The 18505-nt window shown below is 46.0% G+C and overlaps 1 protein-coding gene across 1 annotated transcript; it reads left to right on the top strand.

The window, feature by feature from the left end:
• Positions 1-4147: 4147 nt before the first annotated feature.
• On the top strand, positions 4148-8993 carry PBDC1 (polysaccharide biosynthesis domain containing 1). The gene is given in 6 exon segments (XM_045191263.2): positions 4148-4299; positions 4388-4453; positions 5659-5718; positions 6225-6365; positions 8505-8767; positions 8769-8993. Coding segments are annotated over 6 exon segments (600 nt in total). The 5' UTR covers positions 4148-4269; the 3' UTR covers positions 8809-8993.
• The last annotated feature ends 9512 nt before the right edge of the window (positions 8994-18505 follow it).

Genomic DNA, 18505 nt, shown 5'->3' on the forward strand with positions numbered 1-18505 from the left:
ACACCTGTAATAGCATACTTATATCCTTCTGAACTAGGTAGGGGCCTGATTACATCCACCTGCCACTGGGCCAGCAGTACCCGTCCCTGCACTACCTGTCCAGTAGTTCCCACGGGCCTTCAAGGATGCTCTTGGGAGCAGACAACACAGGTCTCACAGGCTTCTTGTGCCTCTGCCAATGTAACAGTTCACCCCCAAGTTCTGATAGTGGACCACATGGTCTTCTGCCCAGCATGTAAGAGGCGATGGTGTAGCCACTGGGCTACTTCCCTTCCTGAGGGACTTGCAGGTGCTATTTCTAGCCACTGCACCATGGCTAGAGGATCAGCCTCATCATTCCCTGGAAGTAAGAGGTGCATGTCCTGTAACATGATATACAGTGATTTGTTTCTCGTGGCCTAACTCCCGTAAGTCTTGCCACAAAGCCTGTCCCCACAATGGTCTCTACATGACCTTCCATTTATTTGCATGCCATGTGGAGATCCATAATGTTAGCCCCTGGCACACCGCCCAGCTATCTGTGCAAATAGTCAGGGGCGGGGCTTCATTGACTGCCACGAGCCATATGGCTCCAGTTCTGCTCACTGGCTGCTCTGTCCCATGCTAACGGGAAACCAGATTGTGTCTGTCTCTGGTGGGATTGCTATAGCGGTCCACACAGCATGCTGGCCCCTGCTGGACCCATCAGTGTACCCTGCATCTGAGGGAATGGGTGCCTGCCCCTCCTGGAAGGGGCTAGCTTCCATATCTTCTATAGGGACAGGAACAGTAGATTTCTCATCTACATAAATAACTGGACCTAACACTTCCTGTAGCTCAGCCTGTAGAGGGCTAGTGGACAGAGTACCCCTTTGTTGCAGATAAGCCCCCCACTTAGCCAGCGTGGGCATCTGAGCCGTCCCACTACGAGGCTTGGCCATCCAGTTCCGGACCCATCCTGCAATGGGATAGGTGGTCCTAACTGTCACAGGGACAGTTCCTGTTATGGCCTCTGTGGCCAATAGGGCAGCATACACGGCAGCCAACTGCTTTTCAGTTAAGGAGCACCGTACCTCTGCTCCCTTGCATTGTCAGGACCACAGACCCAAGGGTTGGTGAAGCCATTCCAATCGCTGCCACAAACCCCATCCGAAGTCTTCCTGTGTCACATGCACATCCAGCTCACAGCGTCTAACAGGATATTTCCTCCCTCTTCTTGGGAGGTTGGAACAGCCAAATGGCCCTTTAGACACACAGGATGGGCCTCTTTGGGTCACAGCCCCCGGGTTTGGACAGATAATTTAGGCCTGCTCTGGACGCCGGTGTGCGGGCACTTGTCTTGTGCAGCACTAGTGCACACCGCCCAGCTGCATGCCAGTTGCTGGCACTGCCACTGCATCCCCTCAGGTCACTGAGCCCCTGTTTCTGCAACTCCAGTGACTGCTGTCTCTGTGGCTCCATGTGCCACTGTCATCTTCTGGGACCTCTCTGACAGGCGCTGAGCTTGCCTGCCTGCTGCCACCACCGTGGCTCTCTGGCCCCCTCTCTATCAGTGAGCTTTCTGGGTGCCAGCATCTGCTTCCCTATCTCGTGCTAGTTCTAGCCTGCTTTCTCACAGCCTCCCGGGTCACACCGCCAGCTCTAACAGCTCCCACGGCCACCCCTCCTTCCTGGAACACTGATGCAAAGCTCAGCTCTGAGCACTTGGCCTTGACCCACAGGCAGAGCAGCCCAAGCTGCTCGCCTACAGGGTTCCCCCCCTCTTCTTATCAGTGTGCTGGGAGCAGAGCTTTCCGAGTGCTGATACCACTGCTGCCAGAGCACCCAGCCCAGGCCGGCTCTCTGGGTGGTCACTCTCAGCAGCTGTGTTCACGTCTGTGTGGGACAGTGGAGGGAAAGAGGTTCCCAGACCCAAACTTCCCCCAGGAGCCATAGGCTGCTGTCCTCAGGGAACTCAGTTCCTTCCCCCCCCCCCCCAACCTTTCCCACCGAATCACTCACTATGAGAGGGGAGGAGGATTGCAGCAGCTCAGCTGCTCAGACACTTTTTACCAGGGTGCAGACTCAAGCCTCCAAGGCTTTTTTTTTCTCTGCCTCCGTGTTCAACTTCACAGTGTCAGGAAATGCAGCCTCCTCTTCTTCAGCCTTCAGGGCTTCCGCTCCCTCTCAGGGGTTCTTGGAACTTCACTTTGTCTCAGAGGGTAGTCTCTGTCTCAGCTCACAAAGCTGAAAGAAACACCCAGCCCACGGCCCCCATGGCTGCAGGGCACTGGGCTTTTCTAAGGTCTTTCCCACCACCCACAGGGCTTTCTCCAGTGTCGGCTGTGCCACTGACACGGGGCCAGTCATGGGGTGGGAGGCCAAGCTGCCAGGAGCCCGGCCACGGGAATGCTACCTGCCCGTGATCAGCCACTCCAAGCTCCCCTCTGGGGGTGCCGGCTCCATAGCGTTCTGCGATGAATCCTGACAGCTACACCAATTGTGTTGCCACCCTTCAAGGCCAGGCAGGTTCATGGTATTCGTGCAGAGAGAAAAATATTCACGAAACCATTTGGTTGTCTGGCATGCCTTTATTCACAGGTTGGCGAGCCACGCACGCTGGAAGCTGCGTGTCTATCTGCATGTCTCATGTCATGGCCCTTGCTCCCCAGCGTGGCACCCGTCACGGCACCTGTCTCCTTGCATGTCTCTCATCATCATCGACCCCACCGGGGAGTCCCTACCTGTTTAAGTACTAGAGGGGAACAAAGCCAGAAAACTGCCAACACATTACATAACAACATAACATAACATAGCTCTGCGCATGCGAGCCCACTTCATGCTTTGGGAACAGTGTATCAGACCCAGTCTCAAGGCTATGAGAACACTGGTTATCAGGCCCCTCCAAGGCCATGGGAACACTGCTTCCCTCAGCTACCCAGGCACCTGGGTGAAGAAGCCGACTGCTTCCACTTATTGTACAATCCTTAAAATGGTTAAGATGGTAAATTTTTATGTTATGTGTATTTTACTACACTTTTAAAAAGTATCTGGACCTCATGTCTCTATTTTCTAAGAACATTCTATGGTCATTGTCATCTGTCCTTTAACTCTCACTTCCTTCTCAACCCACTGTGCTCTCACCATTCCACCAAAACTGCTCTCGCTATAGTTGTCAGTGACCTCCCAGGGTTTCTGGGCTTAGTGTGCTCAACCCACGGCTATTTGACAGTGTTCACCACTTTTTCCTGGAGGTTCTCTCATCTTCTGGCTTCTGTGAGACTCTCCCTTGATTCTTTGTTGATGTCTCACTGACAACTATTTTTTGCTGCCTTTTATTCTTCATAAATAATTCTGTCCTTGGCCCCTGGCTCTTTGTGTCTTTAGAGTTCTGCAGTGTCCTTGGGACAGCTCAATTAAACCTGAAGAATCAGCTGTCAGATTGATATCTCTGATCAGATCTCCCTCTAACTGGTCCACACTATATAAACGTCCCACAGACTCTCCTAACTTACCTCCTCAAACTAAACGCATCATCCCTCCTCTTAAGTTTTCTTCCCGAATGACATTCATCCCTGAATCCCATTCTGCAACCTGGGAGCAATACTGGAATCCTAATTCTTCATTATCCTCCATATCCAATGAGTCAAAAAGTCCTATTGATTCCCTTTCCCTTATGAATTCTCAAAATCCATCTCAACTGCCAGTGCCTTGGCTTAGGTTTTTATTATCCAGTGCCTTCAAGTGTCTTTCTGCCTCCAGTTTTGCCTTCCTCAATTTTGTCGTTCACATTGTGTTTTAGTGATATTCTTAAATTAAATTTGATTGTGAGTTAGTCTATTTAAAGGCCTTCAGTAGCTTACCTCTGCTACTCCCCCCCCCCCCCCCGCCCCAATAATAAATTACTACACTCTTCATCCAGCTGTGCGCTGGTGTGTGTGAGCCCGCATTGACAAACCAAGACTGTGAATTCGATTCTCTGCCTGTACTCGGTGCAGTAGGCGGAGAAAGCGGCATTATTTTAATCGAGGTTTTTCCCACGATCATCCCTGTCATTACTGAGCATATCAACATCTCAGATGCCGTTAGCAGCCCAGCCTAGCAACAACGCAACACTCTCGAGTCTGCGCAGGGCGGGTGAGAAGGGGCCAGGAAGTACCTCCTCCAGGCGAAAGAGGGCGTGCGCAGGCGCAGCGCAGGCGCAGGCGGATGAAAGCCACTCTTGCTAGGCCCACCCTTTCCAATCAACTACATAAAAAGCTCACGTAAAGTCATTTCCGGGAAGTGGAGCCGCGCTGTGTTAGCCGCAACATGGAGGCGACCAGTGAGAACGAAGAGCCGGTGAGACGCTGCTCTGGGGACGGGTAAATCGCGAAGTCGAACTTAGTCTAGCCTTGAACTCTCCCTCTCCCCTCCTTTTCCCATGCAGGTGTCCGGGGAAGTGGTGTCAGTGGCACAGGCTCTTTCTCTCCCAGCTGAGTCTTATGGCAACGATGTGAGTACGAGCAGCTCCCGTTCACCCAGCTAGTCTGGGATGTCTGTAGGGCCTGCCACGAAATTGTAACCGCCTGCCGTGATGTGTTATGTAGACCCTGTCCACGTCCTCCAGAAACCACGCCTTTCAGTTCATTCTAATGCTTTTGGTCCATAAACGCAGGGCTAATGCCAGTGGAAGTAGTTCCCAAACTTTGCTGCACTTTAGAAACCGCTGTGAAGTATTTGAATATCCCGATGTCCAGGGAGCGATGCGTATCAATTAAATCGGAGTATCTGAGGCGGAGAGACCGGAATCCGTGTTTGTAAAGGTCTCCTGTGATTCCGTTGTGCAGTAAAGTTACACTGGCTTATGCTGTGTCTCGTGTAGATTCTTAAGGAGAAAGCACATGGTGTATTTGAGATTCAAGACACAGGGATATGGGATCAGTAGTAGCACTCAAATAAGAATGTGATGTATGCTAGACGAGTGGATCAGGACATATGGTACAAAGCAGTTTAGCAGAAGAATAAACCCCTAGGACCCAGACAGGAGAGGAAGACTTCACTGAGATAGTGGATCTGGTACTGGACCCTGTAAGTGTAGGTGGGCAAAGGACAAGAATTGTCCAGTCAGGCAAAGGGCCTGGAGGTAAAATGCAAATGGCTTGTTCTGGAGTCGGTGAAACAGATCCCTCCAGTTTGAGTGAGAGATTCTACTGGAACGGGGGTGCGTGTTTGGTAAGGCATAATTATGAACTAGCCTGCTTCACTATCCTGTTTCATCTCTCAGTGTTGTCCGGTGGGGAATTGGCTATCAGATAAACACAAATGATGATTATGACAGTAATTTCTCTTCCATTAAAGTGGAGAGTAATTTCACTTCCGTTATCTTACTCTTGTTTCAATAATTCAGTTGGGTATGTGAGTTTATTTCAGCTTTACAATGATTTAACTCAGTCTTGAGAGTATTATCTGTTAGCTGCCAGGAAAAGATAGTCAGTGACGCATTCTATTTGTTACACTGTGTGGATGGCTTTTGTTTGTCGTAAGGACAGAGAGTTCTTTTATTGGCCAAACCCATTTTGTCCAGTTTCTATCCTTTGACAGTAACACTAAGTTTGGTAGCTCTCTTGAGCGTTAAGTAGACAACCAAAGCCTTTCTTAATTTGTTCTCTAGTAGCAGGTGGGGAGATTTCTGACCTGGCATTCTTAACTCCTTTGCAGCCTGATATTGAGATGGCGTGGGCCATGAGAGCAATGCAGCACGCCGAAGTCTATTACAAAGTGAGTTGTCTGTCTTCGTGATTAAACAGGACTAACCATGTACTGTATGATTCTCAGCTAATCACTTCTCAGCAATTTAAATAATTGTGTTTTGGAGGTAAATTTCATTACTGTAAGATCTTACCCTCAGAGAAAAGGGCGGGTGTGAGTGACTTTTGTTTTGACAGTGAGTAGGAGTTGATCTTCTTTGCCCAGAGTTCTATTGCTGTCAAAGCGGTGCCTGGCCTGTAGTAGGCACTTTAATAAATGTTTGTGGACTGAGTGAAAAATGTACAGAGGGCAATAGCCAGTTTGTAGCAAGGCCAAAAGTGTTTGAATTGGTGAAATGGACTGTAGTGTATTATGACGCATTAAAACTAGGTCATGATTTCATCCAGAACCTAAGCTGTCTGCACTTTCTAATGAACTCTTCTGCCCTGAGAACCATCAGGGTTTGCTGGGGAAGAGGGAATAGAAGTGTAGTAAATTAGAGACTACCGTGTGTATGTTGTTTTATTGTCTGGCAGCTGATTTCATCAGTTGACCCCCAGTTCCTGAAACTCACCAAAGTGGATGACCAAATCTATTCTGAATTTCGGAAAAATTTTGAGAAACTCAAGATAGATGTATTGGACCCAGAAGAACTCAAATCAGTATCAGCTAAAGAGGTAAGAACTCTCTCTCTTAGATATTGCCTAGCATCTGACCAACAGTTATTAATGGTGAATACACTTTAATACATTTACAATTTGGGGGGGTTGTTTTAAGGACAATATATAAAGAACCAGTGCTCGTATGTAGTTGTGATCCACTAATAAGTAAGTTATAAACTGACTTTTTCTTGTTTATGGATTTTTTAAATGTCTTGTTTATTTTATTTTTAGAGATAGGGTAAGGGTAAAAGAAAGAGAGGGAGAGAAACACTAATGTGTGGTTGCCTCTTGTGTGTTCCCCACTGGGGACCTGGCCTGCAACCCAGGCATGTGCCCTGACTGGGAATTGAACTGGCAACTCTTTGGTTCACAGGCTGGCGCTCAAGCCACTGAGCCAATCCAGCCAGGATTTTTTAAATGGTCATTGAATCTGTTTTTTCCACCTTGTTGACTTGGACATTGCATTCCTAACCACCCAGCACATTCAAGGAAGGAAGAAAAAATTTATGTGAGTAGTTGAACCAGAACACTTGGATGGAAGATTGACAAGTAGGGTACAGGGAGGTGTTTGGATTCTCTGGATTTAAGTTGACATCACAGACCGTGCCAAAGATCATTGAAATATTTGTGTTTTGCATTGTTTATTTGATTAGCTTGTATTTTTACAGGGCACTAAAACTCTTCAATTTTTTTTATTTATTGATTTTTAGAGAAAGAGATGGAGAGAGGGGGGGAGAGACAGAGACAGAGAAAGAGACATAAAGAAAGAAAAAGGAAAAGAAACATGGATTTGTTGTTCCTCATATTTATGCATTCATTGGTTGCTTCTTGTATGTGCCCTGACCGGGGATCGAACCCATAACCTTAGTATATTGGGATGACACTATAACCAACTGAGTTACCTGGCCAGGGCTACAGTTCTTATACTTGGGAAAATATTGTCCTGAGAGTAGATCCTTGACTTACGATGAATGTAAACTTTTAACTCTTAGCAGGATGTCAAGTGATCTTTGGAAAATTGCCTCTACTGAATGGACTTCTTTCTTAAAATTTAACTTTGTGACTTTGGGTCAAATCCCTGCTTTCTTTGTCTCATTTGTGCTTCGATGGAGATGAATGATCATTTGGGGCTGAGCTAGCCAATTACTAAACACAAAACAGAGACTCCATTCAAAAATCAAATTTTGATTCTGTAGTCAAGGATTTAAGTATTTTTGTCAGGTAAAAATATTGTTCATGTTGGGAAATACTAGTCTAAAGACACAATAGGTAGTGCAGAAATGTGTTGCTAACGAAGCGAGCAGTCAGCTCAATCCTAGTCTCTTTCACCGTGGTCATTTTCCTTACTGCGGAAGCGGAAGCCCCTCTGTGGGCCTGACTTCACCAGCCTCCTGCATGAGTCACATAATGCACCTTTTTTGCCTTGATAGAAGTGGAGGCCATTCTGTCTGAAGTTTGATGGGGTTATAGAAGACTTTAACTACGGTACTTTGCTGCGACTGGATTGTTCTCAAGGCTACACTGAGGAAAACACCATCTTTGGTGAGTTTCTTGCCCCAGGAATTGTTTCAGTGTAAAGTGAGTAAGACCCATAGTAGGCACTCTAAGAAATGTTTGTTGACTGAATGAAAAATCTACAGAGGGCAAAATCCAGTGAGTACCAAGGCCAAAAGTGTTTGAGTTGATGAAATGGAGGGATCTGGTTTTACTGATGAATGGTTTACGTGGGTAGTTTGGGGGTCATCTTATTTGTTGTATATTTAAAGATCATGTTACTAATTCCTGAATAACTGTGAGATAAGATAGTTAAGTATTTTCACCTTATATATTATAGGATTAGCATTTCACATCTCTGAAACTTATGACTATAGTTTTTAGTCATAGATTCATTCGATTTCCAGTAGGTATAGAACAAGGGTGTCAAACTCATTTTCCCTGGGGGCCACATCAGCCTCGCGGTTGTCTTCAAAGGGCCAAATGTAACTTTAGGACTGTATAAGTGTAACTACTCCTTGACGAGGGGAGAGGAGCCCGGCGCTGCCGCTGGGTAGAAACAAAGCGGAGGGCCGGATTCGGCCTGCGGGCCTTGTGCTTGCCCCCTGTGGGTTAGAGAAATTGTTACTAGGACAATAATCAATTCCATTTACCTTGCAGCCCCCAGGATACAATTTTTGGCCATTGAAATTGCTCGGAACCGGGAAGGCCATAACAAAGCAGTGTACAGCAGTGTCCAGGACAAAGAAGAGGACAAAGGAGCCAACAGAGGAGAACCAGAGAAAACCAGCAGCGGAGGAGAACAAGAGAAAGAAGTCAGCGAAGGCATCAAGAAAAGTGGTGAAACGCCTATGGAAGGTAGAGAGGGAGCAGCATCCTAGAAACTGTGACTCAGCTGAGTCTGCAGGTACCATGATGCTCCTTGCAGATCCCTGCGGTTAAATGTATGTCCCTGTTCAGTTGAGGGACATGCAGAAGGACATTTTTTTGTAGCCTAGTTAATCAGGAGCTTCTCTGGGTGTTCTTTTATATGAACTAGCTTAAAGACTATGAGTGGGGTCATAGTTGATCATTTCTTGGTATATTTTTTCTTGGTTTTCTTTACTGGTTAAGTAAGAAATTTTGTAAATAAATTTCTTTTAGTTCTTACGACTGTCTACATCTGTGTTTAACTTTTAAAAGGTATTTGAAATTATTTAACGCTTCCGGGTTTTTTTTCAGGTGTATAATCTCTATGCCATGTCTTATATGAAATGATTAATGCTAGTTTCTTTAAACATTTGTTGTATTTTCTAACTACAGTCAACATACCATACTGTATTAGTTTCCGGTATACACAGCGATCGGATAGCCACAGAACTTACGCAGTGATCACTAAGGCAAGTCCAGCACCAATGTGACACCACACACACCCATTACAACACGAACTATATTCCCTGTGCTGTAGCCCACATCCCCGTGATTTTTGTAACGACCAATTTGTACTTCCTAATCCCTTCCGTTTTTTTACCCAGCTCCCTAACCGCACTGCTCTCTAGCAACCATCAAAATGTTCTGTGTATCTATGAGTTTGTTTCTGTTCTGTTTGTTCCGTTATTTTGTTCTTTAGGTCCCACATATATGTGAAATCGTATGGTATTTGTCTTTCTCTGTCTGACTTATTTCAGTCAACACAGTACCTTCTAGGTCCATACATGTTGTTGCAAATGGGAAGATTTAGTTGTTTTTTTTTTTTTTTTTTAAGATTTTACTTATTTATTTATAGAGAGAGGGGAAGGGAGGGAGGAAGAGAGGGAGAGAAACATCACTGTGTGAGAGAAACATTGGTCAGTTGTCTCTCACACGTGCCCCAACTGGGGACCTGGCTGGCAACCCGGGCATGTACCCTGACTGGGAATCGAACCAGCCACTTTTTGCTTTGTGTGACGGTTCTCAACCAGTTGAGTCATGCCAGTCAGGGCTCATTCTTTTTTATGGCTGAGTAATAATCCATTGTATATATGTGCCACTTCTTGTTTATTCATTCACATATTAATGAACACTTTGATTGCTTTCATATCTTTGCTATTGCAAATAATGCTGCAGTGAACGTGTATATGTCCTTTCGGTTTCATGTTTGGGGTTTCTTCAGATGGATACGCAGCCATGGAAGGGCTGCGTCCTTCTTTGTCTCTTGTTATAGCCCTTGTTTTACAGTGTGTTTTGTCTGATGTAAGTATCGCTGCCCCCAGCTTTTTGTTTCCATTTGTGTAAAATATCTTTCTTTTTCCCTCTCTTTTCAGTCTGTGTGTCTTTCAAACTGAAGTGGGTCTCTTGTAGGCAGCGTATGTAAGGGTCTTGTTTTTTGTCCACGCAGCATCTTATGTCTTTTGACTGAAGTATTTAATCCTTTTAAATTTAAAGTAATTGTTGATAGGTGTGTGCTTATTGCTGTTTTAATGTTCACATTTTTTTATCCTGTTTCCCTCTTAAAGAAGACCCTTTAGTAATTCTTCTAATCCTGGTGTGGTGGTGATGAACTAATTCCTTCAGCTTTTTCTTGTCTGGGACTCCTTCGATTCAAAATAACAGCTCTACTGGTAGAGTAATCTTGGGTTTAGGGCCTTCCTTGACAGCATTGTAAACATTTTGTGCCAGTCCCTTCTGGCCTGCAAAGTTTCTGTTGAGAAATTAGCTGACAGTCTTGTGGGGGTTCCCTCGTAGGTAACTGACTGCTTTCCTCTTGCTGCTTTTAAAATTCTCTCTTTGTCTTTAACCTTTCACATTCTAAATATGACGTGTCTTGGTGTGGACTCTTTGGGTTCAACTTGTTTGGGACTCTGTGCTTCTTGGACTTGTGTGTCTATTTCTTTCACCAGGTTGAGGAAGTTTTCCATCATTATTTCTTCAAATAGGTTTTTAATTTCTTGCTCTCTTTTTTCTTTCTGTTACCCCTATGAAACAAATTATGGTGCACTTGATATTGTCCCAGACGCTCCTTAAACTATCCTCATTTTTTTAAGATTATTTTTTCTTTTTGCTATTCTGATTGGGTGTTTTCTGCTACCTTGCCACCCAAACTGCCAATTCAGCCCTACACTGTATCTAATCTACTGTTGTTCCCCTTTAATGTTTTTTTCATTTCTGACTAGTGTTTTTTTTGTTTTCTATCTCCATTTTTATGTTTCCTATCTCTTTATTGAATTTCTCACTGAGATTGTCTACTCTTCCCCTAAGTTCCTTGAGCGTCCTTATAACCAGTGTCTTGAACCCTGCATCTGGTAGCTTGCTCGTTTCTATTTTCTTTAGTTCTTTCTCTGGAGTTTGTCTGTCTCCTCATTTTGGCTGCTTCCCTGTGTTTCTATGTAGTGCTGCTACATCCCTGGGTCTTGGTAGAGTGGTCTTAGGCAGTGGGTGTCCTCTGGGGTCCAGTGGTGCAGTCACCTGGGTCACGTGAGCCAGGTGCTCCAGGCATGTCCCTGGCGTGAGTTATGTGTGCCCTCCTGTCATAGTTGAACCTGGAAAGCTGTTGGTATGTTATGGGAAGGACTGAACCTCAGGCTGATTGATTGTGAGGACTGGCTCTGACTCCAGGGGAGCAGCTGTTGTGCAGGGGCCAACCCTAGGGAGCAGGAGTCGCTTTATTGGGGTTCTGGTGCCTGCCGAGTCCACCCTTTGGGTGTGTCGTTTGTGGAGGTGTTCGGATAGAGCTGTGGTGTGGTGTGAAGCTGGCCACTAGTGTGTTGCTTAAGGAGACCTCTTGTGAGCGGCTCTGGTGCAGGCCAAGGTCAGCCATTGCGTATGCCCTGCTTGGTGTCATCTGGTCTGAGCTAGAAAGAGATTTGCAGATGGCTGCCACTTGTGTGGGGCTTGCAGATGCCTGGGAGGGGCCAAGCTGTCAGCTGCAGCCGGCTGCTGCTGCTGCGGGTGCCAGCCTTAGAGCTGCTTAGCAGGAGGTGTGGGGCTCACTGAGGCCAGATGCTGCTTGTTTGTTTTTTTGTGAACCTTTGAGAGATTTTAGGAAAGTCTGCAGTATGAGCCAAGACAGGCCATTTTTAGGAAAAAGCCACTGGACGTGCATAACATGCAAGAAAGGATTTACTCAAGGAGTGGGGGGTGGGGAATGAGGCTTTTTTCCCCCGTTGGATACAGGAGAGAAATAAAAGTTACACATAATGGATGAATTGTCCCCTAGGCAAGAGCTAAACTAGAAAGGCACACAGGTAGCAACAATTGTACACAAAGCAAACAGGTTTCTCTGCACTTTGGGTCATAGACACAGGCTGTGATTTCCTGTTTTTTGGAGCACTTGTCCTGGGGAAAATGCATGACCGAAAACATGACGACGGCCAACATTATTGGAGACCAAGTTCTACCCATTCCTGTTTTAAAGTCCACAGATCCCAGGCCAACAAACAGGAACACCACATGGCTTGCCAGCATTGTGACAGGAAGTCTGGCTGTCCCTAAAACTAGGGTCAAGAATAGGTCAAATGCCATACAGTCTGGCAATTAATTGGACTATTGGGCATTTGTTCCAGAGAAATGGAAACTTAAACTTACACAAAAACCTGTACGGGACTGTTCATAATCGCTTTATTGTTAATTGCTAACCACTAGAGCAGGGGTGTCAAACTCCTTTTCACTGGGGGCGACATCAGCCTCGCAGTTACCTTCAAGGGGCCAAATGTAATTTTAGGATTGTATACGTGTAACTTCCTTAACTAGGGGCAAGGAGCTCTACATTCAATCCTTTGAAGGCAACTACAAGGCTGATGTGGTCCCCGGTGAAAAGGAGTTTGACACCCCTGCACTAGAAGCAACCCATATATTCTTCAATGAGCGGACGGTTAAACAAACCGGCACATCCACACCATGGGATGCAACTCAGTAATAAAGATAAACTATTGATACATGCAGCAAGCTGGAGGCATTTCAAGGGGATTATGCTGATTTTAGAAAGTCAATCCCAAAAGGTATCATATATGATATGATATGATTCTATTTATATAAATAACATCTTGAAATGATAAAAGTATAGAGAATTGGAACAGCTTGCCAAAAGTTGCCTGGCAGACGTTAGAGACTGAGTGAGGGTGTGATGGGGGCGGTGGGCCGGGGAGGAAGGTGGGCGTGGTTATAAAAGGTCTGAAGGAAGGATCCTCGTGGTGCTGGAACTGGTCTGTGGTAGTGGATACACAAGCCTACACAGGTAATAAAATTGCATAGAACTATAAATATACACATGGGTGTGCACACAGGTATAAAACTGGGGAAATCTGAATCACATGAGTGGATTGCATCAATGTTAATTTCCTACTTGTGATATCATACTATAGGTGTGGCTCAGTGGATTGGGTGCTGGCCTGCGAACCAAAGGGTCTTGGGTTCTGTTCCCGGTCAGGGCACATGCCTGGGTTGCGGGCCGGGTCCCCGGTGGGGAACATGCAAGAGGCAACCACACACTGATGTTTCTCTCCCCATCTTTCTCCCTCCCTACTCCTCTCTCTGAAAATAAAGAAATAAAATCTCTAAAAAAATTAAAAAGGGAAACCATTAGGGGGAAACTGGTTGGAGGGGAACATGGGATGTCTCTGAGTTATTTCCTGCAACTGTGAATGATTCTGCAATTATCTCAAAGTAAAATGTTTAATTTTTAAAAAGGGAGTGGGTCAGTAAAAACAACTGAAAAAGAAAACAAAGCTCCTGGGGAAGGCTTCTGAGAAGCATCAATGCCCCGTCCCAGGAGGGAGGTACCTGGCAGCTGGTGTGCCTGACGGAAAATACTAACATACAGCCTGTCCCAGGTCCTTAAGGAAAAGTAAACATGGGGTGGTGAGGCTGCAGGGGCGTAACAGTGGGGAGGAGGACCTGAAAGGAGAATTACTCTCAAAACCTTCCTGGCCTGGCTGGTGTAGCTCAGTGGATTGAGTGCGGGTCTGTGAACCGAAGAGTCATTGGTTCGATTCCCAGTCAGGGCACATGCCTGAGGTTGCATGAGAGGCAACCACACATTGATGTTTCTCTCTTCCTCTTTCTCCCTCCCTTCCCCTCTGTCTATAAAAATAAATAAAATGTTTTTAAAAATACAAAAAAAAACCTTCCTGGGAGTCAAATAGAGAGACTGGGTCTCCTGGATGTCATTAGTGTGTATCCCTATTCTGCCCATGTTTAGACAAGGTAACTGTCTCAGGGAATGGATTTTTCCTTTACGCGACCATCCCTTCAAGTGGGATTCAGGGATCTTCATCTCCTCCTCTATGTGACCCACTCCCATACACCCCAATCATATTTAGGTCACAGAAGTGCTCGACATGTCGGCCTCTTGCCACCAACTCCATCTGCCACTGTGGCTGCAGCTGTGCTGGCTGTGGCTGTTGCTGCTGCAGTGGCTGTGGCAGAGATGCAGGAATCCGCAATCTAGAAGATGTGAGAAGAGAGATTTGGGCGCACTTTCCCCACTACCCCCCTCTATCTCCTTTGTCCTTCACTCCTCTTTTCCCTCTGGGAGCCCAGCTGGCCCTCAAATGACCCATACATGGAAAAACCAGCGCAGGACTTCACAAGGTCCGCCATGGTTGCTAAGTGATTAATGTGATAAACTCTGGAAGAGCAGGGTCGCCCTCTGGCGGTGAGCAGACGCTGGCACAGGTTGGGGCTAATTCTCCAGTGTGCCCTGGTCACCTGTCTTCCCTTGGATTGAGTCCATAAACGAACAGAAGGAAGGAAGAATTGATTGGAAACAGAGGAAGGAAAAAAAAGAATAAGGATTAGGGGGGAAATGAAGGAAAGAAAAATTGTTAGATGGATATTTCAGGCTCACAGAAGTGAAAGAAATGGGCCTGCCCAGGCTGAACAAGAAAGATTGGCAGCTTAGCAGTAGCATCTCATCCCGAGCATGGCATTTATGGTGTGCCTAAGACTGTCCCAAAAGGGGACTGACTTATGACATAGAGCAGGGGTGTCAAACTCATTTTCACCGGGGGGCCACATCAGCCTCGTGGTTGCCTTCAAAGGGCCGGATGTCATTTTAGGACTGTATACATGTAACCGCTCCTTAACTAGGGGCAAGGAGCTTGACGCTGCTTCTGGGTAGAAACAAGGTGTTGGGCCAGATAAAACAAGGTGGGGGCCGGATTTGGCCCACAGGCCTTGTGTTTGCCACCTGTGGCCTAGAGGGTGTACTCACTGTGTCCTTCAATGTGGTATTGCTCCTTCCTGGGCTTCAGCACCTGCACGCAGGGACAGAGCTTGATTCCAAGGAGCTGCCCATGGAAGAACATGGCTTGCTCTCGGGCCTTGGTGTTAATCTAGTTTCAATTTTTTCCAGGACATTCTAGATGTATTGCTGTGTTTAGGGATGTCCTCAGTGTTATTCTCTTTTCATTTAATGTTTTTGTTTCTGGAATTTTTTTTAAGGCATGTCTGATTTGGACAGGACTTCAAACTGCAGATTGTAAGAATCCTCTCTCTATTCTGAAAGGTTTTCCAAAACATAAGTTTATAGAAACACATTATTAGGAACTCATTTTAGATTTTGTGGAAAGGGGCCCAAAGAGGTCAGAGAAGGTGCTCATAACTCTAATTCTCTCACGCACACCCCGTTTCCACCCGTGCTAAACACCTCACCATTATGTTATGGTCAAGAAGAACAAAAGCATTTTGGAACGGTATGATCAAGTCCGCTGTAGACTTTATGGCAAATCCACCACTGGTCTGTTTGTGGTTGAGCTTTCTGTCTTGGCCTAACAGTGCTTCCTGTTGTGGCTCTCACTCATTGTACTGGGGAGTCATTCCAGGGGAGGGTGTCTTTGTAGCCAAGGGTTACTCCTCGGAGAGTGCCCTCTCTGTCTCTCTCTGGTGTTTATCTTTCTTACCCTGTCTGTGAGTTCCTCAGACCTTGGGTTGGCAGTCATCATATTGCCTGTTGTGATTTTGGATATAAAATTCTTGACTGTGGCCCCTAAAAGGTTTCTTCTGGCTTATTATTTTAAAAAAAACAGCTGGACTTTCCATGTTCATCACCACTCTACAGGTATCAATGGTCCTACAGGGAGAATTCCCTTCACTGAGCCAAGGGTATACCTGTGGCACATGCCTAAGAAGGAACTCAGACACAGCTGCTATGAGAGTCCAGGCTCCAGGCAGTTAAACTCCAAGTGCTTCTGACCTTAAGACCCACAGTCACAGCACCTGCCCCTGAAACCAGCTCAGGCAGACCAACCTCCACATTAACTCCGTTCTTACCATAGTGTTTGTCTCATGTCTTCTCTCTAGAAAGCCCTGCTTTTCACCACAAAACACCGTGGCTCCAGTCACAGTCAATGACACACCAGACCCCCTTCCCCAAAGTACCTGACAGAGTCCTCGACAAAACCAGGCAGTTCCAACTGGGCCGTGTTTGCCAAATGAGGCCTATGGGAGAGGTTCCAGATCTCTCCCAGCTAGTTCCACCCAGTCTTATTTATTATTTTTTTAACAAACATGTCCTAACATCATGGCTTGAGCTTTTCTCTCCAGGATGAGGGAAAAATCCTTGTCAAAATAAAACTGGGAAAGACTTTGCCACCCTACTTATGCAGGACACCTGGGGAGCAAGGACCCACCATGCAGGTAAACCCTACTGGGATGAATTCCATCCACTTTCTCTGGACCTCAGCCTTGAGGTCCAAGTCATAATTTCCTACTCTCCAGGGCTTGTTTTGTGATAAATACATCACTAGGAAATGAGAAGTGGATCAGGATACTAGGTGTACAGCAGAATTTCTTACGAAGCTTTCCCCTTAACTCAGGGGTGTCAAATTCATTTTCACCAGGGGCCACATCAACCTCGTGGTTGCCTTCAAAGGGCCAAGTGTAATTTTAGGACTGTATAAATGTAACTACTCCTTAACTGTTAGGGAGTTGAAATTACATTCGGCCCTTTGAAGGCAACTGCGAGGCTGATGTGGCCCCTGGTGAAAATGAGTTTGACTCCACTGCTCCAAGTTCTTTGTAAGTGCACAAGTGCCAGGCAGATACAGAAGGGTGTCACACGCCTTGTCTGCTTTGTCCAAGTGAGGCTGACTGTTCCTGCCACAGGGGGCAAGGATAGGTCAGTGAAACAATTTCTGGAAAAAAAAAAAAAAAAAGCCCATGCTTCTGGAACACTTCTGAGAAGGATTATTCTGTCTTATCCCCAAAGGGGGGTGTTGGGCAACTGGTATACCTGACCTGTGAGGTTGCAATCTCTACAGCTGGCCCGGGTACCTGGGAAAAGTAATTGTTTTGATAGCAGGCATTAAGTTGCAGGGAGTGGTGGCTGTGGAGTAGGAATTGTGGAAAGGGGGACATAAAAGGACATTTTTAAAAAGATTTCTGGAAGGTAACGGGAGAGTCAAAGACACCTGTGTTGTGTCTCCATGGTGTGACCCTCGTCTGCCCAGGTTTGGGAGGGGCACCTGTTTAGGGTCAATGGACTTAGTGTTGACACAACCATCATCTCCAGAGGTAATCACGTATAGTCATACCTCGGTACTTGTCAGCTCCAGAACTTGTCAAACCCTGCACTCATCACATTTTAATGAAAAAAAAAAATGTTTTAGCACGTATAGCTTGCTTGGTACTTGTCAGTTTCGGCACTCCTTATAAGTTCCAGAACTAATTAACGAGGAGTACCAAGGAGTACTGTATCTTCATTTTCCCCTTTCCCACCTGACTCCATTCCCACCCTCCACAATCTGGTTTGGGCCACTGAGGTGCCCAGTGTATCCATCTTATTACCCAAAGCACAAGGGGCCTCCCACCCCAGGTGCAGCAGAGGCAAACGCCGAACAGCAAGTCTGCAGTTGCAAAATTAGGGCTGTTTATTAGCAGGGTGCTCAGCAAGAGAAATAGAGCTTAAGACTTCAACTCTCAGATAGCTTTTATTTATTTTTTTTTGAGATTTTATTTATTTTTAGAGAGAGGAGAAGGAAGGGAGAAAGAAACATCAATGTGTGGCTGTCTTTTGCACGCCCCCTACTGGGGACCTGGCCTGTAACCCAGGCATGTGCCCTGACTGGGAATTGAACCAACGACCTTTTGCTCCACAGGCCCCCGCTAAATCCACTGAGCCACATCAACCAGGGCTCAGTTAGCTTTTAATCAAGGTTTTTTAAAGGCAGTGATTGAGGGTTAATTGCTAGAGGTCATGAGCGAAGCTGATTAGTTAGTTCTTGTGTAAGCTTCACTGATTTCCCTCAGTCTCGTTTAGTTACTGACACCGTCTTGTTTGGAGCCTTTGTAACAGTTTCAGTGATCTTACTGCGGGGAAGAATTAAGATTCTGCAAAACATCTCATGATTGTGCATCGGTGACATTATCTTTAAAGCAAAGTGCAGAAACTAAACATTTTGTGACCTTATTGTTTAAGCTATCATTGTTATATGCTTACTTAGCAACATTTCTCTATTATCTTTATTGATTTTAGAGTGAGAGGAAGGGGAGAGAGAGAGAAAAACATGTACGTGAGAGAGAAACATTGATCGTTTGCCTCCCATATGTGCCCTGACTGGGGATCGAACCCATAACCTAGACATGTGCCCTGACTGGGAATCGAACCCCCAAACTTTTGGTGTATGAGACGATGCTCCAACCAACTGAGCCACCCAGCCAGAGCAGCAAGATGTACTTTTATTTTGGGGGGAACTTGCTTTGCAGGC

This window comes from Desmodus rotundus, chromosome X (genome assembly GCF_022682495.2).
Source record: "Desmodus rotundus isolate HL8 chromosome X, HLdesRot8A.1, whole genome shotgun sequence".
NCBI lineage: Eukaryota > Metazoa > Chordata > Mammalia > Chiroptera > Phyllostomidae > Desmodus > Desmodus rotundus.